The 26,188-nt window shown below is 51.2% G+C and overlaps 3 protein-coding genes across 3 annotated transcripts in view; 1 reads left to right on the forward strand and 2 right to left on the reverse strand.

Annotated features, from left to right (window-relative positions):
- Positions 1 to 26,188, forward strand: part of LOC142258776 (uncharacterized) — a 296,846-nt gene that overhangs the window by 152,680 nt on the left and 117,978 nt on the right. The window lies entirely within an intron of this gene.
- The window catches only part of LOC142258774 (uncharacterized), a 36,861-nt gene continuing 16,991 nt past the window's right edge, over positions 6,319 to 26,188 (reverse strand). Inside the window, exons 3-4 of the mRNA XM_075331374.1 lie at positions 8,522 to 8,781; positions 6,319 to 8,458 (exon numbers count right to left, since the gene is read on the reverse strand). Coding sequence (XP_075187489.1) covers positions 7,482 to 8,458; positions 8,522 to 8,781 — 1,237 coding nt within the window. The 3' untranslated portion in view covers positions 6,319 to 7,481. The remainder of the gene's footprint in view (positions 8,459 to 8,521; positions 8,782 to 26,188) is intronic.
- Positions 10,291 to 25,755, reverse strand: LOC142258780 (oocyte zinc finger protein XlCOF29-like). Its single transcript, XM_075331378.1, has 4 exons — positions 25,662 to 25,755; positions 23,731 to 23,880; positions 23,422 to 23,601; positions 10,291 to 10,434 (listed from the first exon to the last, which is right to left on the reverse strand). The coding sequence occupies exons 2-4, from the start codon at positions 23,806 to 23,808 to the stop codon at positions 10,291 to 10,293; spliced, it is 402 nt and encodes a 133-aa protein (XP_075187493.1). The 5' UTR covers positions 23,809 to 23,880; positions 25,662 to 25,755.

Raw genomic sequence — 26,188 nt, forward strand, 5'->3', positions numbered from 1 at the left:
CCATAACTTGGCCTGGGAGCGTCGTAGGCGGACGCCGACGCTCTCATTGTGACAGCTATGAACTTAGCTACAGAACGAGAGGACTCATGACTTGTCTACTAGTTCCCCATTGGCTGATATCACGCCTGGGGTATTTCCCCAGGTCCTGCTCCCATAAAAAGGGTGTGCCAGCATCGTCCGCATGCGGAGACACCATTTTTATGGTTGCCATATTTATCGGAAATATGGCTTGCGAGATATGAACCATTTTTTACTGGAGTCGTCCTGTCTGGATACTTCCAAGCTTGCTAATTAGATAGCAGCCCCTACTACAGGGTCACGGCAGGGAGTCATCCTGTGTCCATTGTCCCCAAGTCAACTAATCTCCATATCACAGGAGATGGCCATGGGATGTGTTGCTAGGATGTGACACCTTCACAGATGCTGGACATCTGAGAACAAGAAGGGAGGGGGCACGGCCATGGAGTGATGAGAGCGATTATGACTGGAAGTCATAATTCCTCTTCATATCTCCGGATTTACCTCACACCTCCCCCCTTTTGAGGGCGCTAGGGGGCAGCACACTCCGGTGTTCCCCCGTGCGCCCGTCCGCGACCTCTCCTTGTCGGGACAGCCCGTCTGCGTTACCGTGGTCCCGGCCCCTTTTGTGGCGAATGGTGAAGTTGTATTGCTGGAGCGCAAGGCTCCATCGCAACAATCGCCCATTCGTCCCAGAGACGGTGTGCAACCAGCTGAGGGGATTGTGGTCCGTCTCCACGATGAAGTGGCGCCCGTATAGATAGGGTTGCAGACGCTGCAGGGCCCACACTATGGCCAGGCACTCCTTTTCCATCGTGGAATAGGCCACTTCCCTTGGTAACAGCTTCCTGCTCAGGTACAAGACTGGGTGCTCTTGGCTCGCAGAGTCCACCTGGCTGAGCACCGCACCGAGGCCGAAGTCACTGGCGTCGGTCTGTACTACAAACGGCCGCGTGAAGTCGGCTGCCTGTAGCACGGGCGGGCTGGACAGGGCGTCCTTTAGGGCCCAGAAGGCTGTCTCGCAGTCCATTGTCCAATCGACTGCAGAGGGCAGCTTCTTCTTGGTGAGGTCCGTCAAGGGCTTTGCCAGGCTACTATAGCATGGAACAAACCTCCTATAGTACCCAGCGGTCCCCAAGAAGGACATCACCTGCTTCTTGGTCCTGGGGGTGGGCCAGGACGCGATGGCCTCCACTTTCTCAGGCTCGGGCTTCAGTGTTCTCCCGCCTACCCGGTGACCGAGGTACTGGACCTCGCTCATGGCCAGCTGACACTTTCCCGGCTTGATGGTCAAACCTGCCTGGTGGATCCGCCTGAGCACCTGTGCTAGATGCTCTAGGTGGTCCTCCCAGGTGGGACTGAAGACGGCAATGTCATCCAGGTACGCGGCCGCGTACCCTTCAAGTCCCTTGAGCAGGGTGTTGACCATCCGCTGGAAAGTGGCAGGGGCATTCCTCATCCCGAATGGCATCACCGTGGACTCGTACAGTCCAAATGGGGTAATAAAGGCAGAGCGTTCCCTGGCCTTGCGAGTCAGGGGGATCTGCCAATATCCCCGGCTCAGATCCATGATGGTCAGGTACTGAGCCCCGGCCAACTGATCGAGCAGGTCATCGATGCGTGGCATTGGGTACGCATCGGCGACCGTGACAGCATTGAGCCCCCTGTAGTCCACGCAGAACCGAGTGGTTCGGTCCTTCTTAGGGACGAGGACTACAGGCGAGGCCCAAGCGCTGTTGGATGCCTGGATCACCCCCAGCTTCAGCATCTCGTCAATCTCCTGGCGCATGTGTTGCTGCACCTCCAGGGAGACCCGATATGCTGAACGCCTGATCGGGGGATGATCCCCAGTGTCCACGTGATGGACAGCCAAGTTAGTCCTTCCGGGCTGGTTGGTAAACAACCCCCTGAAGGGGTGTAGGGTGGCCCACAGCTGGGACCGTTGGTCCTCCAAGAGCTGGTGGCCAACCTCCACATCCTCAATGGATCCGCCTGCCCTAACCTGGGCTAGCATATCCAAGAGGGTTTCCGCTTCTCCCTCCTCGGGCAGGTTGCACACAGGGAGTGCACATGCCTCCCGCTCATGATGTGCCTTCATCATGTTCACATGGAAGGGCTTCCGCCTTCCACGGGCAGGGTCCAGGGTGACCAGGTACGTCACAGGGTTGAGCTGCTGGTACACGAGGTATGGGCCTTCCCAGGCTGCCTGAAGCTTGTCCTGTGGTACGGGGACCAGTACCCACACCTTTTGACCCACTTGGTAGGTCCTCTCACAAGCGTTCTGGTCGTACCAACGCTTCTGATCGGCCTGGGCTTGAGCCATATTGTCGTGTACCAGTTGCGTCAAGGCCTGCATTTTGTCCCGGAAGCGCATGACATACTCGATAACCGACACTCCAGGGGTGGCCAAATCCCCTTCCCAAGCCTCTTTCACCAGAGCCAGGGGGCCCCGCACACGTCGCCCGTACAGGAGCTCAAACGGTGAGAATCCTGTTGAGGCCTGTGGAACCTCCCGGTAAGCAAATAACAGGTGTGGGAGATACCGCTCCCAGTCACGCCCATGGGAGTCGACCAACATCTTAAGCATCTGCTTTAAGGTGCCATTAAACCGCTCGCACAGGCCATTAGTCTGTGGATGGTACGGGCTGGCCACCAGATGTCGCACCTGGACTTGCTTACAGAGGGCCTCCATCAGCTGGGACATGAATTGGGTCCCCCGGTCAGTGAGCATTTCCTGGGGAAAACCCACTCGGGAGAAAATCTCCAGCAATGCGGTGGCCACCTTGTCAGCCCGAATGGACGACAAGGCCACTGCTTCTGGGTACCGGGTGGCATAGTCCACTACAGTCAGTATGAAGCGTTTCCCGGAGCTGCTGGGGATGGCCAGCGGGCCGACCAGATCCACAGCCACCCTCCTGAAAGGCTCATCGATGATTGGCAGAGATACCAGTGGGGCTTTGGGGTGTGGCCCCGCCTTCCCCACTCTCTGACAGGTTTCACACGAACGGCAGTAGGCAGCCACATCGGCCCCCATTTTTGGCCAGTAGAAATGCTGGTTTAACCTGGCCTTGGTCTTAGCGATCCCTAGGTGTCCGGCCATCGGAATCTCATGTGCGATCCGCAACAACTCCGTCCGGAACGGATAGGGTACCACCAACTGTCGGTCCCTGGGCCACGCCTCCGGTGAACCCTGCTGGACCGTGGCCCGGTACAGCCGTCCTTGGTCCCAGACCACTCGCTCCGGGTCCGAGGGAGGCTGTGCCGCCTGCTCCTTAAGGGCTTTCAGGCTGTCGTCAGCTTCTAACGCTGCCTGAAACCCCTGACTAGATGTGGCCAGAATCGACGAGACTGTCACATCTTCAGTCAGTACCCCGGGACCTGTGTCCTGGCCTCCACCTGACTCGGCTGCCACTTGGTCAGAAGGGGAAGAGCTATCGGACCTCCGGGAGGCCCCTTGGCTTCCAGCACTCCCACTGCGGGTGACAGCGGCCACAGCCGCTGCGACCGTGGGTCGTGCCTGCTCCTCCTCCGTTCCTGACCAAGTCGCCGGTTCAGGCAGACCTACCTGGCTTCCTGACACCCCGGTTGTGGGGGAACCATGCACCGAGATCTTACCTGGGAGCACTTCCGCTCCTGGACCGGCCCCAATCTCACCTGCCTGTTCCCCTCCTGCAGCAACAGAACCCCGCTGTGAAATCTCTGGGGACCCCACATTTGCTGTGGTAGCCCCCACCCCACACACTGGTCCTCCCCCTGCAGCACCCTGCTCTCTGCTTATCCCTGCAGAGGGCAACAGATCCCAGCTCACTGGCTGGTTACTTGTAGAGGCATTGTCACACCTTTCTCTGACCCCCTCCCCTGTCACAGCTGCAGCTGTGTGTGTGTCTATGGTGTCTATGCAAGCAGAAATATCAGAGTTCACTCCCTCCTCCCTTACATCATTCATAGATAACACATTAACATTGTCCGGAGGCCTGTCAGTACTGGCTGAAGGTTCAGCCCTTGGGGGGGGCCCAAACTGGGAGGTTATCTGCCCCAAATCTGTCCCAAGTAGCACGTTTGCAGGGATCCGATCAGTTACCCCCACCTCTCTCACCCCTCGCCCTGCGCCCCAGTCCACATAAATGTCAGCAACAGGCAGCGCCGGGTCAATGCCTCCAATCCCGGAGACAGCGAGGGTTTTTCCAGGTATCAAGTCTTGGGGGGACACCATCTCAGGTCGCACCAGAGTCACCTCCGAGGCGCTGTCTCGCAGTCCTATGGTCACAGACCGGCCGACGGTGACAGGTTGGAAGCTGTCCAGGGACCTACCACCACCCCCACCCACACAATACACCTTGGGCGGCCCTTGGGACGGGGACGGAGCCGGGGCCTTGGGACGCTGAGGGCACATGGCCTTGAAGTGTCCAGGTAGGTTGCACTGGTGGCACCGTCTTGGCTCTGCCACGGGCCTGGAGAGGGGAGTTGAGGGGGACACCCCCTGCAGTCTAGGGGCAGGTGGGGCAGTCGCAGAGTTCATCTTACCCCCTCTCCAGGTGCTGCTGGTGGCTGCTCTCCTGGCCTCAGGAGCCCGATTGTTGGTGTAGTCATCGGCCAGGGCAGCTGTAGCCGTGGACCCCTTTGGCTTCTGGTCTCGGATGAACTGGCGGAGATCCTCAGGGCAGTTCCACAAGAGTTGCTCCGTGATGAACAAGTCCAGGATCTCCGGTCCGGTGGAAAGCTGCAGGCCTTGGGTCCAGTGGTCGGCAGCTCGGGCAAGTGCCCGCCGGTGGTCAGCCCAGGAGTCCTTTGGTCCCTTCTGTAGGCTCCGGAACTTCTTGCGGTAGGACTCTGGAGTGAGGTTGTACTGTTGGATCAGGGCCCGCTTGATGGTGTCGTAGCCCTGATCTGCCTCAGTAGGCAAGTCCCCAAGGATTTCCAGGGCCTTACCCCTTAAACGGGGGGGTCAGGTATTTGGCCCACTGGTCCTTGTCCAGATGGTGCTGCAAGCAAGTCCGTTCAAAAGCAGTCAGGAAAGAGTCCAAGTCTCCATCCTTCTCCAGCACTGGGAAGTCCTCAACACGGACCTTTGGAAGTTTGGTGTCTTGAAGGTCACGTGTGGCTGATGAGGGCCGGAGCTGAGCTAGCTGCAGCTGGTGGTCACGGTCTGCCTGTTGCCATCGCTCCGCAGCCTCACGCTCTGCCTGGCGCTCTTCACGCGCTGCCTGCCGCTCTGCCCTGCGCTCTGCCAGGAGTTCCTTGTAGCCCTCCTGGTCTCCAGCCTGGAGAAGGGCCATAGCCATTTGAAGAAGGCTATCCGAGCCTCCCAGGCTCGGTGGAATGGCACGTGGTGATCTGCGGCCCGCTGCGGAGCCTGGTGATTCACTGTCCATTGCAGAGCGGAGGGCTGGCATCTGGCTCGTTGAGGACCCTTGGGTGAGCTGCTCCTCATCTTGTCCATAATTGCCAGGTTGTGCGCTGTCCTCTGCAGAACGGTTTTCTGGCGTCGAGCTCCTGGAGGACTCGTGGGCAACCTCCTCATTACTGTCCACAGCACCGTCCTCCCTCTCTTCGGCTCCTGCTTTAGCATTGGCCAGTTGCATAGCTCTGCTCCTGGTGCCATCAGCCATTCTTGCAGACTTTTGGTCACTGACACAGAACTGACACCTGATGCCTCCACACACCTTACAGTATCTGCACTCTGACACTCTAGTGTTGAGCTAGTCTGAAGACCCCAGCAGCCACAGCTGCTGCAGGCAGTCTTTAGTGTCTGAGAGTATGGGTCTCACACTCACACACACTATTATCTCGATCCCACCGCTGCCACCAATATGTGACGAACCACCGGGGGGGGTCACTCAGAAATCCCCCCGCGCTGGCTATCAGTACGTCACAATCGGGGGGTAACAAGTGGGGGTCACCCCTCCTTTATACCTCCCGACCGACAGACAGACAGAGCACGTGACGCGCTCTCTAGCGCCCCTCTTATAGTCAGGCCAATTATGGAATTGCCCGACAATAAGCAAGGAGGCCGCTATACTACTTATGCCAATTATTGAAGGGTCCCCGGTGAGAGTAGGGTATATATTCCCCCGACCTCCGCGGGCGGAATATATAAAACCTCCCCGAATCTCACTGGCCTCCCCACAATAATCCTTGGCACAACTCGCTGCCACCAACCGCTTCACGGTAACTATTAGCCGAACACACAGACGTGGGATTCAAGATCGAGATAACAGAACAGCCCAAGATTAATTATATAATTTAATCAGCCTAAAGCACACTAGAAACTACAATATATACAATAGGGAATCTACAGAATATACATAGGTCAGAGTACAGTTACAGATAAAGCATGGTTTACAAACAGGCATACACAGTTCCAGCAGTTACCTTGTGCGTCTGGCCACAGGGGGGCGCTGTAGACCAGGTTTCTAGGATCCTTCCCACAGATGTTTCCTACACGTGACCCCCAGCGAAAGAACCCTGGAAAATGGCCGAAGTAGGGTTATCAACCTGGGCAAATCCAGGTCCCCTCCTACCTTAGTGACCTCAGAGGGAGCACTGCTCCACCCCTGGCTGGAGTTATGGACAATATCCACACATGGAATATGGCCATAACTTGGCCTGGGAGCGTCGTAGGCGGACGCCGACGCTCTCATTGTGACAGCTATGAACTTAGCTACAGAACGAGAGGACTCATGACTTGTCTACTAGTTCCCCATTGGCTGATATCACGCCTGGGGTATTTCCCCAGGTCCTGCTCCCATAAAAAGGGTGTGCCAGCATCGTCCGCATGCGGAGACACCATTTTTATGGTTGCCATATTTATCGGAAATATGGCTTGCGAGATATGAACCATTTTTTACTGGAGTCGTCCTGTCTGGATACTTCCAAGCTTGCTAATTAGATAGCAGCCCCTACTACAGGGTCACGGCAGGGAGTCATCCTGTGTCCATTGTCCCCAAGTCAACTAATCTCCATATCACAGGAGATGGCCATGGGATGTGTTGCTAGGATGTGACACCTTCACAGATGCTGGACATCTGAGAACAAGAAGGGAGGGGGCACGGCCATGGAGTGATGAGAGCGATTATGACTGGAAGTCATAATTCCTCTTCATATCTCCGGATTTACCTCACAACAATCATTTCTAAAAAAAAAAAAAAATGGTTCTTTTCCTCACAAATACTTACTCATGGAACTGTAGCCGATTTTAGGATAAAACCCTTTGAATTATGGTACATCATGATGGCTTCTCCCGTGTGACTCATCTGACAACAAGACCTGATTAATGATAAAAACATTTGGCAAATTCTGAAAGCAAAAATGGCTGCTCTGCTCTGTTGGTTTTGTGATGTCGGCAAGACTTGATTTACCAGTTAAACATTTCGATTATTCACAACATGAAAAAGGTTCCTTACCTGTGCGGCTTCTTCACATGTTTAACAAGATGTGATTTCTGAGAATTATATTTGCCACATTCAGAACATAAAATGGTTTATTTTGTGTGATTTTTTTTGATGGGAAACAAGACCTGATTTCCTAGTAAAACATTTACTACATTCTGGGCATGAAAACAGCTTCTCCCCTGTGTGAGATCTTTGATGCGCAACAAGGTTTGATTTCTGCCTAAAACATTTCCCACACTCTGAACATGAAAATGGCTTCTCCCCTGTGTGACGTCTTTGATGCACAACAAGATATGATTTCTTAATAAAACATTTACCACATTCTGAACATGAATATGGCTTCTCCCCTGTGTGACATCTTTGATGCACAACAAGGTCTGATTTCCGAATATAATATTTCCCACATTCTGAACATGAAAATGGCTTCTCCCCGATGTGAGATCTTTGATGCCGAACAAGAATTGATTTCTGAATAAAACATTTCCCACAGTCTGAACATGAAAATGGCTTCTCCCCTGTGTGACATCTTTGATGCACAACAAGTTCTGATTTCCCATTAAAACATTTCCCACATTCTGAACATGAAAATGGCTTCTCCCCTGTATGAGATCTTTGATGCCTAACAAGCTGTGATTTCTGAATAAAACATTTTCCACATTCTAAACATGAAAATGGCTTCTCCCCTGTGTGATATATTTGATGCCTAACAAGGTGTGATTTCTGAATAAAACATTTCCCACATTCTGAACATGAAAATGGCTTCTCCCCGGTGTGAGATCTTTGATGCCTAACAAGAGCTGATTTGAAATGAAAACATTTCCCACACCCTGAACATGAAAATGGCTTCTCCCGTGTGTGATATTTTTGATGGTTAGCAAGGGTTATTTTCTGAGTAAAACATTTTCCACATTCTGGGCATGAAAATGGCTTCTTCCCTGTGTGATATATTTGATGCCTAACAAGGTGTGATTTCTGAATAAAACATTTTCCACATTCTGAACATGAAAATGGCTTCTCCCCTGTGTGACATCTTTGATGCCTAACAAGATCTGATTTGAAATGAAAACATTTCCCACACCCTGAACATGAAAATGAATTCTCCTCTGTGTGACGTTTTCCATGGTCAACAAGAGTTGATTTACTAGTAAAACATTTCCCACATTCCAAGCATAAAAATGGCTTCACCCCAGTGTGATTTTTCTTATGCATTACAAGATTTGATTTCTGAATAAAACATTTCCCACATTCTGAACATGAACATGGCTTCTCCCCTGTGTGATATTTTTGATGGTTAGCAAGGGTTATTTTCTGAGTAAAACATTTTCCACATTCTGGGCATGAAAATGGCTTCTTCCCTGTGTGAGTTTTTTGAATGATATTAAGATGCGATTTTCTGGTAAAACATTTCCCACGTTTTGAACATGAAAATGGTTTCACCCTTGTAGGAGCCGTTTCATGTTCCACATCCCTTCTGTAACTTTTGTTTTGCTTACAATTCTGTGATAAATCGGAATTTTTGACTTGTTTGAAAAGATCTGATGATGAAGCTTTCTGAGGAAGGACTGGAGATATATTTGGGACAACAGCATGCTCTTCATATGTATCATGTGTGATACTTTCTTCATCTGTTTTAAATTCTGAAGATAATAGATTTCCATCTGAACTCTCAATATAGTCATCTGCTAAAAATAAACACAATGTTATTATTTTTTAATGATATCTTGAAAGTAAATTTTTTTGAACCATAACATCAGAAATTAAATTAGAAAAAAATGTATTCTGAATCTGTTGTTCAATTTCGACATCTAAAGGCCGCTTTACACGCGGCGATTCATCGTGCGATCGCACCCGCCCCCATCGTTTGTGCAACATGGGCAATTTGTTGCCGTGTCGCACAAAGTCGGTAACCCGTCACACCTACTTACCTCCCGAACGACGTCGCTGTGGGCGGCGAACATCCTCTTCCTGAAGGGGGAGAGACTTCGGCGTCACAGCGATGTCACTCAGCGGCCGCCCAATAGAAGCGGAGGGGCGGAGATGAGCGGGACGTAACATCCCGCCGACCTCCTTCCTTCCGCATTGCCGGCGGGACGCAGGTAAGCTGAGGTTCATCGTTCCCGGGGTGTCACATGGAGCGATGTGTACTGCCTCGGGAACAATGAACAACCGGCGCGCAGAAGGACGTTCGATTTTTAGAAAATGAGCGACATGTCAACGAGCAACTATAAGGTATTTTTGCTTGTTCACAGTCGCTCGTAGCTGTCACACGCTACGATATGTCAAACGATGCCGGATATGCGTCACTAACGACGTGACCCCGACAACATATCGTTTGATATATCATAGCGTGTAACGAGCCCTTAAAGGCTGCTTTACATGCAGCGACATCGCTAGCGATCGCACCCGTCCCAGTTGTGCGTGCGTCACGGGCAAATCGCTGCCCGTCGCGGACAATATCGGTAGTGCGCGTCACACGCACATACCTTACTAACAACGTCGCTGTGACCAGCAAACAACCTCTTTTCGAAGGGGGGGTTTGTGTGGCGTCACAGCGACGTCACACAGCGGGCCACCAATAGAAGCGGAGGGGCGGAGAGCAGCCGCATAAACATCACTCCCACCTCGTTGCCGGAGGACGCAGGGGTGTCACATGTAGAGATGTGTGCTGCCTCAAGAACGACAAACAACCTGCGTCCCAAAAGTGCAACGATATTTGGGAAAGAAACGACGTGTCAACAATCAACGATATTTGCGGAACTTGGGATAGTTAGCGGTTGCTCGTGTCACACGCAACAACGTCGCTAACAACGCTGGATGTGAGTCACGAATTCCGTGACCCCTGCGATATCTCATTAGCGATGTCGTTGCGTGTAACAGGGACTTAAGAGTAGTGATGGGCAATCCCCACGATGGTCAGGATCGGGGAGACTCTTCGGATCATTTTGTAGATCGGGATCGAGCTAACACGATCTTGCGTCCGATCACCGATCTTGGACTTTACCGTTATGGGATCAGGGCGGGGGGGCTGTAAAATAAAGAATACAGTTAATAATAAACATTACTTAGCAGTCTCCCGCTGCTTCTGAGTACGATCATCGCGGTGTTCTCCCGGTAACCAAAGGACCTTTCGTGACATCATAGCCATGTGATCAGTCACGTGGGAATGTTGTATTATCTCATTGGCTACAGACTGGGTCACAGGATTATGACATTGTGCAAAAGGTCCTGTAGTGTCAGCATGCTTGCTGGTACACGGTGCTTGCCTGAGCATCTCAGTACTCTGTAAACTCGGCGACCGCTGTGTACCGGCGAGATGCTCGAGTACATGCTCAGCTTCCCCTCTGCATCTAGACACTATTTACACAGTCAGCCCACATGCAGGGATTGGCTGCCACAGCCGGTGATTAATAGCGGCGCTGGGAATAAGGTGATCAGAGATCACCGTTACTATAGTATAGTAACCCGTTCGTTAGGTTACTATGGCAATGGTAGCAGCGGTGACATCACCGCTTACCAACCCGCAGCCTCTGATCACTCATTGAGTAGCAGCGTTCTTCCTCCCCCCCTGAATTCTGATATAGCAGAGCTAGATCAGTGACAGAAGACCAGGATCGTGGAGCTGTGAGAGGGAGTAATAAAGATGGAGTCCCTAAGTGTGTCTGTGTATTTATTTCTAATAAAGTACCGTATTTTTCGCTTTATAAGACGCACTTTTGTTCCCCCAAATTTTGGGGGAAAGAAGGGGGTGCGTCTTATAAACCGAATATACAGGGGGGGGGGTACACACACACACACACACATTATATATATATATATATATATATATTAATTACACTGCAGGGTCCGCTCTTGAGCGGGTGCTAGGGGCAGGTGACAGCTGAGGGCGGCAGAGTTTGATCTGCTCCCGCTCATATAATATGCACAGCCGCTGTCCATCAGCAGCGTGGTGCTGAAACTGCATCTCGCTGAGGGGCTGGGGCAGCGAGGCATATTATATCTGCCTGTGCTCCCTTTGATCGCACATGATCCCCCCTGCGTTAGATATGGCCCCCGTGCTGCTGCCCATGGTAAAATAAAAAAAGCTTTACTTAGCTCCAGCGCTGATCCCCCGGTCTCCTGCTGCTGCTGTCTGTGATAAGGCACACAGAGATGATATCACTCTGCCATGCCGATCACATGACCGGCAGCAAGAACCAGGAAGTAGAGGAAGCCGGAGCTCAACTGCGAGGTGGGAGACACGAGGAGGGACAGCGCTGAGAAGGTAAGGAAAGTGTGTTTTATTTTATTATGGGCAGCAGCATGGGGGGCATACCTAACACAGGGGAGATGTGCCATCTATAGTGGCCATGGGCAGCACACATGGGGGCCATATCAAACACAGGGGAGGTGTACCATCTATAGGGGCCATGGGCAGCACACATGGGGGCCATATCAAACACAGGGGAGGTGTACCATCTATAGGGGCCATGGGCAGCACAGGGGGACGTGTCCCAGCACAAGGGGGTAATATTCAATATAAGGGGGCCATATCCAGATTAAGGGGGGCTAATTTTAAGATGGGGGGCTATGAGGGACATATACCCTATATGATTTTTTTAGACGGACACTGGCATTATAAGATGGACCCCATTTAATATTAAAAAAAAAAAAATTCTCTTTTCCTTCACCAAATTTGGGGGTGCGTCTTATAATCAGGTGCGTCTTATAAAGCGAAAATACGGTAATTTTTTTTTTTAACCCTTTATTGGAGATTCTTAATGACCGGGTTAAACGTGCCTGACACTAAGAATCTTGGGCTTAACACCAGGTGGTAAAACAAAGCCGGTATTAACCCCTTATTACCCAGCCTGTAACCTGCCATCAGGGCCGCTGGAAGAGTTGATACAGCACAAGAAGATGGCGCCTCTATGAAAGAGCTATTTTCTGGGGTGGCTGCCGACTGCAATTTGCAGTGGGTGGGGGGGCTTGGGCCACCCTGCGCTGAAGATTACAATCCCCAGTAGCCAGCTGCTTTATGTGCACACACAAAGAGAAACAGGGGTAACGCAGTCATAGGTCGAGTCAATAATCAATATACCAACCTTTGCAAAAATATCAAAAATATTTATTCACTTTAGTACATAGCAAAGGAAGTAGTATAAAATACATATTTAAGAAAAATAGTGAACATTGATCAGGCTAAGGCAGAATCACAGATGAAACAGATCACCAGACCATATGGGAAGTGCAGTATATCCATATCCTCACGGTTGGAGGGCCTCACAGAGTTGTTAAGAGGACCAATATAACCTATTTATACATTTACACAAATCGTATGCAAAGTTAGAAGCATAAGAACACTATCTAGAGTGATAGGTATAATAACACTTGGTCACTCATCACTCCGAGGGGCCAAAAAACACCCAATGAAAGGGGGAAGCCAGCCCAGGGAAGGGTACACATAGGCTGAAAACAATCCCCTCAAAGCACTCACCCATAGGTAGCCGGGACCGAGGAAAACGTGCCCCGACGCGCACGTTTCGATAACTTCTTCGGGGGGCCGTGACGTGGTGTGGTTCAGGCACACTTCTGTCTTTAAATATCCCACTGCCCGGGCCGCTAAGCAGCCATTGGACGCGCATAAGGCGGGACTCCGGCCAGAGACCGCGTCATCGGGCACTCCCGGAAGTGACGCGCGCACTTCCCGTGTCGTCACACAGGATGCGCGCGTCACGCCGTATGGAGGCCGGCCGACGCTGGCATGGTGGGAGTGACGCCGCATGCGCGTACCACTGCAGCGGCCATGGATATGAAGGGCAAGAAAGAGGGCAAATCTCCTTTCAGGGAGAGAAGGTCTGTGCCATGAGCGGATTCAGTAGGAGTAAGCAGGGGAAGCATGCTAATGAGCAAACCCGTCCATCCCTATACATAGCGGCTATTTTTGTAATACAACACATGACATCTACTAGAAATACCCATACAGTTACCAATAGTATAGATAGAGTGGTCAAATGGGGGAAGACGGAACCATCATCCCTCCATACATAGAGCACCTGCAGTATCCATGGCCGCTGCAGTGGTACGCGCGTGCGGCGTCACTCCCACCATGCCAGCGTCGGCCGGCCTCCATACGGTCCCAGTTTCAAATGATGGTGGCAGGAGTCAGCGCGTGCGCAGATGGTACTCTTAGATGAAGACTCCATCTGCGCACGCACCGCTCCTGGAGTCAGCACATGCGCAGATTAAGCCCTTGGATGAGAGCTGCATCTGCGCATGCGCCACTCCAGGCGCCATCATTTGAACCGGGACTGCGGAGACACTGGGACACTCAACACAACGGCCTACTGCACCACTCACTCACCGCCACTGCTGCCGCCAATGACCCGCCGCACCTGCTGCCACAGATGCCGCCGTGCCTGCCACCACTGACCCGCTACGCCTCCGCCATGGACGCTGCCGCGCCTGCAGCCACTGACACGCTGCGCCTGCCAGCACAACCTCTGCCTCCTGTGAGCCCGCTCCACCATGGCTGCTGCCCCTCTCCTGTAAGACAACATCGGAGTATAAGACACACCCCATTTTTTATCTTTTTCACCTTTTTTATCTCTAAATTTGGGGTGCGTCTTATAATCCGGTGCGTCTTATAAAGCTAAAAATACGGTACCTATAAAGAGAAAAATCAAAAAAACTGAAAATTTTGCAGTTGCCTCTTAACTTTTGCCAGAGCTGTGTGTATATACAGTACAGACCAAAAGTTTGGACACACCTTCTCATCTCTAGAACAACTGTTAAGGGGAGACTTTGTGCAGCAGGCCTTCATGGTAATATAGCTGCTAGGAAACCACTGCTAGGGACAGGCAACAAGCAGAGGAGACTTGTTTGGGCTAAAGAGCACAAGGAATGGACCAGTGGAAATCTGTGCTTTGGTCTGATGAGTGCAAATTCGAGATCTTTGGATCCAACCACTGTGTCCTTGTAGAAAAGGTTAACGGATGGACTCTACATTCCTGGGTCCCACCGTGAAGCATGGAGGAGGAGGATGGATGGTGTGGGGGTACTTTGCTGCTGACACTGTTGGGGATTTATTCAAAATTGAAGGCATACTAAACCAGCATGCCTACCACAGCATCTTGCAGTGGCATCCTATTCCATCCGGTTTAAGTTTAGTTGGACCAAAATTTATTTTTCAACAGGACAATGACCCCAAACACACCTCCAGGCTGTGTAAGGGCTATTTGACTAAGAAGGAGAGTGATGGGGTGCTACGCCAGATGACTTGGCCTCTACAGTCACCAGACCTGAACCCAATCGAGATGGTTTAGGGTGAGCTGAACCGCAGAGTGAAGGCAAAAGGGCCAACAAGTGCTAAACATCTCTGGGAACTCCTTTAAGACTGTTGGAAAACCATTTCCGGTGACTACCTCTTGAAGCTCATCAAGAGAATGCCAAGAGTGTGTAAAGTAGTAATGAAAGCAAAAGGTGGCTACTTTGAAGAACCTAAAATATAAGACATATTTTCAGTTGTTTCACACTTTAAGTATTTCATTCCACATGTTTTAACTCATAGTTTTGATGCCTTCAATGTGAATCTACAATTTTCAGAGTCCTGAAAATAAAGAAAATTCTTTGTATGAGAAGGTGTGTCCAAACTTTTGGTCTGTACTGTATATATATTTTTTTTATAAATAAAATGTACACAATATATAGTTGTATGAAAATAAATGATTTTAAAAAATGCTGTAGCGCTCCGCGGTATTATTGATACTCCGCACAGACGAAGTGGGCGGCTACGGGCTGCCACCTCCACCCCATCTGCCTGGCTTTACCTGAATGGCAATCAAAATACAAGGAAGCCCATTAATTTTTTTTTTTTTAATTATTTAAAAAGAAGAATAATAAAAAAAAATGCATGGGCTCCGGCTGTATTTTGACTGCCAATCAATGACAGCCAGTCAGCTGGGGGCTGGGATTCTCGGCAGCCTGCAGCCGCCCCTGGAAATGGCGCATTGTTCCTTAGCGCCTTTTCCAGGCGCTTTACCCGGCTCATCCAGTGGCCCTGGTGGTGGTGGCACGCTGGGTAATAAAGGGGTTAATACCAGCTTTGTATTCTCAGATGGTACGAAGCCCGAAATTCATGATGTCACGCCAAATTAGACATGGCCACCATGAATTTCTAGTAAACAGTAAAAAAATAAAACACAGATAAAAAAGTTTTTTTATTAGACATAACAAAAAAACATTTAGAGAATCCATCTTTATAATAAAAAAATCCTTAATCCAACGTAATCCACAGAGAGCATTGTGAGCTTCATCACTCTGTACAGACACAGTCTATACACAGTGAGAAGCAGAGAGCATTGTCAGCTCTGCTACATCGTTCTGTACAGAGCAAGAAGCAGGCTGACAGTGAGGGGATGATTGCACTTGCATCTTGCATGGGCATCACCCCACACGGACTGATCTCAGGACAGGAGCGCTTCAGCTGCATGGAAACACAAGGAGCCGACACGCTGCTGTCTGGAGATTGATGCGATGCGACACTTGCACAGTGACAGTCAAAGTTCAATCGAATCTATGAGCCATTAATGAAATAGCCCAGCCAGCATATACAGAAGGGGAGCGATAGATACTTTCTCCTCTACAGCATGTGATCAAAGACATTAACAAGCAGCCCAGCAGAGAATAACTCTTGTTAGCCTGCCCAAGCCTGTGACTCGAAGCCTGCGTCTCCCTGAGCTGCTCACAGGCATCAGAGCAGTTAACATGCAGAGTACCAGAATCTATCATTTCCACAGATCTTGACACTGCCATGACAGTTGGCAAAACCTGCAAAAATCTCTTTGTAACATTGATCCACAACAAATGTGACGCCCTGGACTAGCCAGGTAGTCACAGGTAGGCCCTTGCACAAACACCCGTCCCCTAAAAAGGTGTCATCGGCCAACCTTAAAACCCTAGTCACCTCCCTCAGGATTTGATGTTCACACCAGAGGGCGGAGCCAGGCAGTTGGACACGCCCATGGAGGAGTTCACAGGTCCTGAGGCAGGAAAAAACAGGCAGTTAGGAGTTGAGTGGAGGAGGTGAAGAGGAGAGGAGTGAAGTTCAAGTGCAGAGGCAGACCTGTGCCCAGGTCTGCCACAGTCTAACTCCAGGTGTCTGGGTCGGAGCCCAGTCACCTCTGGCTAGGAGGCATACGGTGGCCTCAGCCTGCAGGAGCCGGGAAGACGGCTCAGTGGAACCGTAAGGGACCGGGACAGGGTAGTGGCGCGCCGGTACCGAACCGGGAAACCGACTGGAAACCGGAGCATAGAGGGGGGTTCTCAGACCCTGAAACTCGGTTCAGAAACCAGTGGACCCAGTTAATTAATTGATTGAGGTCTGGACTTTAGGTCCTTTCCCACCCAAGTCCTGACTGAAGACAACAGCACACCGAAGGCGGATAATAAGCCACCACTCAGGCAAAGAGATCCGAAGGGCCAGCGTCTGCGGGCAAACGGGCTTTCCCGACACATAACGCCGGGGAGCGGGCTCCCGTTGATGAAGCACGGGCTGCCCACAGCTACACAGAAGGTGCAGGAGAAAGGCGGAGACCACCAACCCAACTGGGGGACCAGACGCAGACGGCTGCGGGCACCGACCACCATCTTTTTGGTTTACCAGAAACTCTTGTGCATCTGTAATAGTGAGTACAACTGTACCCTCGGGCCACGCATCGCCCTGCACCGCCAAGCACCGACACATCACACCAAACGGGTCCCGGGGCCATCACCCCTGCCCACGGAGGGGTTAACACCAAAGCTGCACAACATCTCCCCCGGGTGCCTAGTGAACAGCAGCGGTGGTGTCCACATTCACCACAACGCGTGGGTGGCGTCACGAACTGTAACAAAAACCACGGCCTCGGCCGTAACCCTAAACCCCCTTCCAAACGCCAGCCCCTTTCAGAGCGAAGTGACCCCTGGTCCGGAGGCGCTCGAGCCACCGCCAAACGAGCCCGGATCCGAGTGGCTTGGCTGCAGCCGAGTGCGGGGCGGTACACATCGACTCTTCTGGCGTCATGAACATTATACTTACCTAGTCACCTACCTGGTGAAGTGCGCTTTGAAGTAGAAGTCAGCGGTGACTCGTTGAAAAATTTCAGAATCCGCCATCTTGCCGCCATCTTTTGGCATGAAGATTTCCGCCAAAGCCTTTTTCCCCGCGATAAGAGCGTGAGAGTTGAAGCTCTGCCCCCTGGGAACTTGTCCGTGCAGTAAAGCGTGCGGTCGGAAAGTGAAACTGGCCAGCAGAAACAGGGAGTGCCGCGAAAAGACCAAGGGGGGCGGGTGAAGACCCCGTGTCATGTGACCGAGAAGATAAAGGGCAGGGACTCCAGGACGCCATCCATTTGGTTCCTGGACCCCGAGCAAGCACCATGTCCGCCCCGTCTGGCAAGCCCGCAACCCCGGAGCCCACCCCTGGAACAGCGGCGTGGGTGGAAGCCCGGACGACATCGATGTGCTGCCGCTGGCAAGCCCAGGTGTGGTTCCAGATGGAACGATGGGTGGCCGAGATGGAGGAAATAGCTTCGGCTGTGCGAGTGCGTGAAGTGGAGGCAAATTTTGGAGTGCGGGTAAGCGACCCACGCCCCTGTGTCCCTGAGGGACCAGCCGACGCGGCTGAGGGACCCGGTCTGCCCCCACTCTCCATGTTGCTTCCCTCACCACTCGTGTCGGTTGCCGCTGCTCCGCCGCTCGGTCCGCTGCTCCGACAACGGCGGCGGAGCCCGTCCCATCCGCCTGTGAGGACCCACCTGGGGAGGCAGCCCGCGGGCGGCCGCTTGTTCGGCCCGCACCAATTCCACTCCCGTGGAAGATCAGTCCCCGGAAGGTGCCCGTTCCCGAGATGAATCCGCCGATCCCGGAAGTAACCGCGCCCCAATTGCCTAAGGCCCCGGCAGTCAGCCCAGCCGCAATGGGGGCGATCCTCGCCCAGAAGCCAGCACCGCAGGTCCCGTTGACCACTCCCAGACACCCGGCCTCGGCTGAGGCACGGCGGGTATGTAGCTGCCAAGCGGTAGAAGGCCACGTCACAGCGGGGTCCCTCATTACCGAAGGTGCCGGTCATAGCCGGCATGGAGGGACTCCAGCTGGGCCTGTCTCCCACACAGGCTGACCCGGAGCAGGCCACTGATCGGTGGGGCCCACGGCAGTATGAGAGGCCGGTCGTAGCCGGCGCCGAGGGCACCCAAGTGGGCCTGGCTCCTGGGCAGGAGAGCGGATGTGCATGCCTGCATTTATAAAGGTAGCGGTTTCCCGGCTACCATGTTCCCGTCCCAGTTGGGACTCTGCAGTTTAACACCCAGTTTTAAAAAAATAGACAAGGCCGAGAACTTGCAGGCCACCCAATAACTTTTGGGCTTTGTAAATAACCCCTTGGACCACCCTTTCATGTCTGCAGTCTCCGAAGAGGTTGGTTGAAGGAAGGGCCTGCGGCAGAGTAGGCCGAGGTCCCGTCACCATGGCAATCGGTGACTACCCTCCGGGGCCAGGGGTCCCCTAGACGTGGGGCCCCTGAGAGACTGCCAGGTATGGAACTTTGTACCTGGCCCGTTGGGGCAATACCTGGACCCGTGCCCAATTCCTGGACTGGGGAAAAGGGGTGCGGACCTGTTCTTAGAGGCAGCATCAAGGGGTAGGTTTGCTTGGGTGGGCAAATGAAAGGACCCGGTCCCGTTCCATAAAAATGTGTTTTTTCTTTTATGTTTTGCAACGTTAAAGTAACATGCCTCCCGTAAGGGATGATTTCCACACTTGCTTATAATGTAAATAATGTTATTATAATTGTACTTGTTTTCCTGTTTATCTTTTACAGTTACAAAAATAAACCGGTGGTGGTCGGACAGCCCGCGGACGGTCTGTATTAAACCAAGGGGGAATGTGACGTCCTGGACTAGCCAGGTAGTCACAGATAGGCCCTTGCACAAACACCCGTCCCCTAAAAAGGTGTCATCAGCCAACCTTAAAACCCTAGTCACCTCCCTCAGGATTTGATGTTCACACCAGGGCGCGGAGCCAGGCGGTTGGACACACCCACGGAGGAGTTCACAGGTCCTGAGGCAGGAAAAAACAGGCAGTTAGGAGTTCAGTTGAGGAGGTGAAGAGGAGAGGAATGAAGTTCAAGTGCAGAGGCAGACCTGTGCCCAAGTCTGCCGCAGTCTAACTCCAGATGTCTGGGTCGGAGCCCAGTCACTTCTGGCTAGTAGGCATACGGTGGCCTCAGCCTGCAGGAGCCAGGAAGATGGCTAGGTGGAACCGTAAAGGACCGGGACAGGGTAGTGGCCCGCCGGTACCGAACCGGGGAACCGACTGGAAACCCTGAGGGGGGTACTCAGACTCTGAAACTCGGTCCAGAAACCAGTGGACCCAGTTAATTAACTGATTGAGGTCTGGTCTTTAGGTCCTTTCCCACCCAAGTCCTGACTGAAGACAACAGTCCACCGAAGGGGGATAAAAAACCACCGCTCAGGCAAAGAGATCCGAAGGGCCAGCGTCTGCGGGCAAACGGGCTCTCCCGACACATAATGCCGAGGAGCGAGCTCCCGTTGCTGAAGCACGGGCTGCACAGAAGGTGCAGGAGAAAGGCAGAGACCACCAACCCGACTGGGGGACCAGACGCAGCCGGCTGCGGGCACCGACCACCATCTTTTTGGTTTACCAGAGACTCTTGTGCATCTGTAATAGTGAGTACAACTGTGCCCTCGGGCCACGCATCGCCCTGCACCGACACATCACACTAAACAGGTCCCGGGGCCATCACCCCTGCCCACGGAGGGGTTAACACCAAAGCTGCACAACATCTACTCCAGGTGCCTAGTGAACAACAGCGGTGGTGTCCACATTCACCACAACCCGTGGGTGGTGTCACGAACTGTAACAAAAACCACGGCCTCGGCTGTAACCCTAAATCCCCTCCAAGCGCCAGCCCCTTTCAGAGCAAAGTGACACCCGGTCCGGAGGCGCTCGAGCCACCAACAAACAAGCCCGGTTCCGAGCGGCTCGGCTGCAGCCGAGCGCGGGGAGGTACACATAGACAACTTCAAAGAATTTTTTTTCAAGACGAACATAAAATAGTTACAGACAGATGCCGGATATTTAACGGGATTGTCCGGGACTATAACGTTGATGGCCTAACCTTAGGCTTTGTAACCAAAGCAAGTTGCAGGGTCTTGCGGTCTGAGCAGATAAACATTTGGGGTCCAGTTTATCAAGACCGGCAATGGACACTGACAAATAACGTCAGGGACTTGAGTGAGATTTCTGGCATAGGGAACTCCGCAGTTTGTTATGAATTAGAGAAGCGGTGGCATCACACCCTTCTTCTGGCCAAGCTCTGCCCATTTTGGGAAAGCTGGTTAAAATTGGCGCGAACACACACACACACACACACACACACCAGCCTTTGGTGACATGATGTCAAAAAGGTCCTTAAGCAGTCCTATAATTGGCATGTAAACACTGGGGCCGCTAGCAGAATGGGGACCTGTGAAATTGTCCCGTTTGCTCTCCCTTTCCCCTAATGCCAGTCCTGCATGCCAGCCTGTGTCCTGTTCAGTTTATTTAGACTCCTGCAATTGAGACCTTTGGTTACCTCATGTCACGTGACTTTGAAGTCATCAAAGGTCCTTAAACAAACAATCAACCTTAGAATACAACTGATGGGGTCCATAAGAGAGTGGGGTTCCTGAGAAATTGTGCAGTTTGACTCCTCCCAACTCCTGACTGTAACTAGGGCTTATTTTTGGAGTAGTGCTTATATTTCAAGTATTCTCCAAATATCCCATAAACTCATGTTAGGGCTTATTTTTGGTGTAGGTCGTATTTTCAGGGAAACAGGGTATTCATGAACCCTCTGCAGGTATTTAACCCCTTCACAACCCATGACGGATATATCCATCATGGATCGTGTGAGCTTAATCCCCACCCCCTGCCGTGGGCAGGTCGCGGCAATCCGCGCACATATCAGCTGTTTTCAACAGCTGACATGTGTGCCTGCATGTTACGAGTGGAATCGCAATCCACCCGCGACATTTAACCCCTTACATCTTGCTCCCAAAGTCTGTCAGCGAGATGTATATGCGCGCAGCCATTACTTTCACTTACCGCCGCCCCCACCGGAAGTCACGTGCGTGATCACATGACTTTCGGTGGTTGCCATGTAGCTAACATGAGTCACTTCCTCTCAGTGCTGGCATAGTGCCAGCACGGAGAGTAAAGCAGCGTATCTGCAGTTCTCAGCTCTGTAGCTGAGATCTATAGATAGGGCAAAGCGATAGGATTGTTGATCCATATAGCCCCCTAGGACTAGTAAAATAAAAAAGTAAAAAAAAAAAGTTCAAATCACCCCCCTTTCACCCCATTGAAAATTAAAGGGTTAAAAAAATACTGTATACTCATATTTGGTATCGCCGTGTTCAGAAATGCCCGCTCTATCAAAATATAAAATCAATTATTCTGACTAGTAAATGGCGTAGTGGCAAAAAAATCCAAACGTCAAAAATTACGTTTTTTGGTCGCCGCAAGTTTTGCGCAAAATGCAATAACAGGCGATCAAAACGTAGCATCTGCGCAAAAATGGTACAGTTAAAAACGTCAGCTCGAGACGCAAAAAAAAGGCTGTCACTGAGCCATAGATCCTGAAAAATGAGAACACTACGGGTTTCGGAAAATGGCGCAAAACGTACGCCATTTTTATTGGACAAACTTGTGAATTTGTTTTAACCCCTTAGATACAAATAAACCTATACATGTTTGTTGTCTACAAACTTGCACCAACCTCAGGCATCATAGCCACACATCGGTTTTAGCATAAAGTGAACATGGTGAATAAAATATACCAAAAACTATTGTGCGATCACAATTTTTTTTGCAGTTTTCCAGTACACTATATGGTAAAACTTATGGTTTAATTTAAAAGTACAACTCGTCCCGCAAAAAACAAGCACTCAAATGGCAAGATTGACGGAAGAATTAAAAAGTTACGGCTCTCGGGAGAAGGGGAATAAAAAAAAAAAAAAACTACGGAAAAACGGAAAGAGCCCGGGGGCTGAAGGGGTTATGTTGCCATCATAACAATATAGAGAAGGGTCTAGAAACAAACAGCAGTAGAAGCAGAAGCAAAGAAAATACAGCTGAAAAAACAGAGCAGAAACTCTAAGGCTATGTGTCCACGCTGCGGAAAATGCGCGGATTTTTCCGCGGATTTCCCGAAAATCTGCAGCACCGGTACTTCCCAGCCATTTCTATGGCATTATGGAAATGATGTGCCCATGCTGCGGATTTTTCCGCATCGGATTTCGTGCGGATTTTGGTCCGGAAAAATCTGCAACATGTCAATTATTGTTGCGGATTTTCATCCGGATTTTGGCTTTAAAATTGGGAAAAAAAAATCCGCACCAAAATCCGCATCAAATCCGCGGCAATTCCGCGGTAAATCCGCGGCAAATCCGCACCTTTGAAAAGGTGCGGATTTTGCGGGAAAGCTGCGGATTTTGATGCAGAAAAATCCGCAGCTACATTCTCTCGTGGACACATAGCCTAAGAATGTAATCACAAAATTAGTGCAGAAAGTACACGAGTAGATATCTCTTACTGGATAGAGCTGGAGGAAACACATCCTGAGGAACATCGGGATCTTCTTGTTTACAGTCCTGTGGGAGAAGAGGACGGGGACATCTCTCTGGTGTTGTCCTCTTACTGGATAGAACTGGAGGAGACACATACAGGGACTGAATTCATTCCTTACATACAGATAATTATAGGCCGTGTGTATTTAGTCCTGTCTATTACCTGGTGATGTGAGGGGCTGGGGAACCTCCATCATGACTTCCTTGTACAGATCTTTGTGTCCTTCTAAATACTCCCACTCCTCCATGGAGAAATAGACGGTGACGTCCTGACACCTTATAGGAACCTGACACATACAATGATACCGTCACCCCCGATCCCTTCATAGCGTTACTGTATAATGTCCCAGCATTCCCAGCAGTGTCACCTCTCCAGTCAGCAGCTCAATCATCTTGTAGGTGAGTTCTAGGATCTTCTGGTCATTGATGTCCTCATGTATCGGGGGGTGAGGTGGAGGCCCCGTGATTGGGCTCAGGGGTCTTCCCCATCCCTCAGACACAGGGGCCTGACAGCGCTCACTAGAGGTCTTCTTCACTACTGTGTAATCCTGGTTATGGAGAGACACAGTAATAAATCTCACTCCAGACATTTCCAGAGTCCTCACCTCTCCAGTTCTGTCCATCTGTTATTCCCATAGATAAGAATGGTGTAATGTGACGTCATCAGAATCTCTCACCTCTCCAGTAAGCCGGAAGAGGATCTCTAGGGTGAGGTGTAATATCCTCTCCACCATCTTGTCCCTGTCCATATCCATCCTTGATGGGTCAATCAGGAGAATTCTCTTATATAGAAGATCTCCACTGAGAGGATACGATATTGTAGGGACCTGAATGGGGAGAAAAATCCCTGTCTTACCCTAATCACAACCATGTCTAGTGAGCAGGGCAGGAGGAACACTAGTCCTGCTTTATGATAATGACACAATAGGAAAACAACAGAAAAAGGAAAAAGAAACTGCATTCCCAAACAACAGGTGGTAAAAAAGGGGGATGGAAAGAAATGAATAAAATGGGAGATGATCAATAGGAAGACCCCAAAAAAAATTTCCAAGCAGCAATCTCCAGGATCAAATTTAAAACAATTTCTCTTTCCATGACTCTCACCTCTATGCCAGCACCATGGAAAAGTAAGTTATCACTGGCAACTACTGAGGTAAAGTCGTGAGAACTTATACCAGGGGGAGTGCAGAAATCAGAACAGCTGAGACAACTCAGGATGGTAAGCCAAGAAAGACACAAGGGTCTGCTTAATCCTAGCAGCTCCAGCACAAGGATAGTCTACACAGCTAAGTGGAAATCAAAGCAGATCCAACTAGTGCTGACTTGCGCGGTGACCTTCTGACCCATGGGATAGGGGCAACCTCTCTCTGTCTGATAACCTGGTGTCAAAACCATGATGTAAGTGTTCAGTGTAGAGAACGGGATAAATGTGATCCAAAAGTCACAGACAGATGGAGAAGTCACATCTATGATCAGCTCTAATCCTGCTGTGGCGCCCTTGAGGCTTCAGGCGCCACAGGGTACTGCACCTCAATTAGGGTGTAGTACTTATCCTGGGTCCAAGGAGGGTCGGTACCGATTCCACCAACACACATACACACAGTTACAATGGGTTGCCCTCCCCCAATGGGGACTGTACCAGGGTCGGGTCACAGTAGGGGGTCACAACAGCGGTTGGGTTTACAGGACGCCTCCGCACCAGGGGCTCTCCGATCCACAGGAGCTGGGACCAAAGGTCAGGGAGAAGCAACCACCAGGGGGAGTCAGGATCACACAGTGGGAAGAGCAGGTTGACCTAATGAGAGTAGTGAACCAGCCGGTGGCAGCGGCTGGGGGCAACAGCTTGGAACACACAACACAACTACAAAGGAGGGAACAGCTCAAGACACGGAACAGAGCGGATGTGCCGCGAGGCAGCTCTGTGGGCCAAGGCGTTTGAACACGGTCACTGGGGAGAAGCAGGCGGCTGCTTCCACAGGACCGGCGCTGTCAGGGTACAGAACCCTAGGGCAGATATACTTCATGTTGTCTACCAACTATGCAAGGGTCGCAGGAATGGCTAGAAGAGTCATCGGACCTGTCCCACCGAGTCTGCAGCCAAATAGCATATAGGATACGGGGTTTGGCCTTGGACCAGCCCCAAACCGGAACCGCGCTATCCGCATACAGAATTAGACACTTTACTGACACCGGGATCTCCAAGTGATTCACACCACGGGGATCCAATACTTAGCACAACAAAGGAGGAAGGGCCCATAGACTGACACACACCAGATCTGACCTTCCACGGAATCGTTATCGGCTGGAGTCCATCGTGGCAGAGAACGATACTCTGGGGCAGCGCCTAAACTACCAGTGAGTAAAAGACCTGGAACCGCAGACCCTGTCTCTGCTTCTCCTTTTCCAGCACCAACAGGGACCACCACCACCCCAGTTCGTCTTCAGTCATCCTCCCTGAGGTAACCCCACTCCGCCTGTGATGAGCGACACCATCCCAGCGGCGACCTTCACCACCAGCCCCGGAGAGGATAACACAAGACTGAGCACAAGACCTTCACAGCCATCTACACATCATAGGGAGATTTCATGGCCCCTTCTCTCCTTCTACCTGATGATCCTGAGGAACATCGAGATCTCCTTGTTTACAGTCCTGTGGGAGAAGAGGACGGGGACATCTCTCTGGTGTTGTCCTCTTACTGGATAGAACTGGAGGAGACACATACAAGGACTGAATTCATTCCTTACATATAGATAATTATAGGCCGTGTGTATTTAGTCCTGTCTATTACCTGGTGATGTGCGGGACTGGGGAACCTCCATCATGACGTCCTTGTACAGATCTTTGTGTCCTTCTAAATACTCCCACTCCTCCATGGAGAAATAGACGGTGACGTCCTGACACCTTATAGGAACCTGACACATACAATGATACCGTCACCCCCCGATCCCATCATAGCGTTACTGTATAATGTCCCAGCATTCCCAGCAGTGTCACCTCTCCAGTCAGCAGCTCAATCATCTTGTAGGTGAGTTCTAGGATCTTCTGGTCATTGATGTCCTCATGTATCGGGGGGTGAGGTGGAGGCCCCATGATTGGGCTCAGGGGTCTTCCCCATCCCTCAGACACAGGGGCCT

Source organism: Anomaloglossus baeobatrachus (genome assembly GCF_048569485.1).
Source record: "Anomaloglossus baeobatrachus isolate aAnoBae1 chromosome 5 unlocalized genomic scaffold, aAnoBae1.hap1 SUPER_5_unloc_10, whole genome shotgun sequence".
In the NCBI taxonomy this organism is placed as follows: Eukaryota; Metazoa; Chordata; class Amphibia; order Anura; family Aromobatidae; genus Anomaloglossus; species Anomaloglossus baeobatrachus.

Coding starts and splice junctions, on each gene's coding strand:
- LOC142258780 (XM_075331378.1), bottom strand. CDS start 23,808: ATGGATATGGACAGGGACAAGATGGTGGAGAGGATATTACACCTCACC. Junction 23,602..23,730: donor TCTTCCGGCTTACTGGAGAG/GTGAGAGATTCT, acceptor CTCCATAACCAG/GATTACACAGTAGTGAAGAA. Junction 10,435..23,421: donor TTGAGCTGCTGACTGGAGAG/GTGACACTGCTG, acceptor TTTATTTTACAG/CCCCCCCGCCCTGATCCCAT.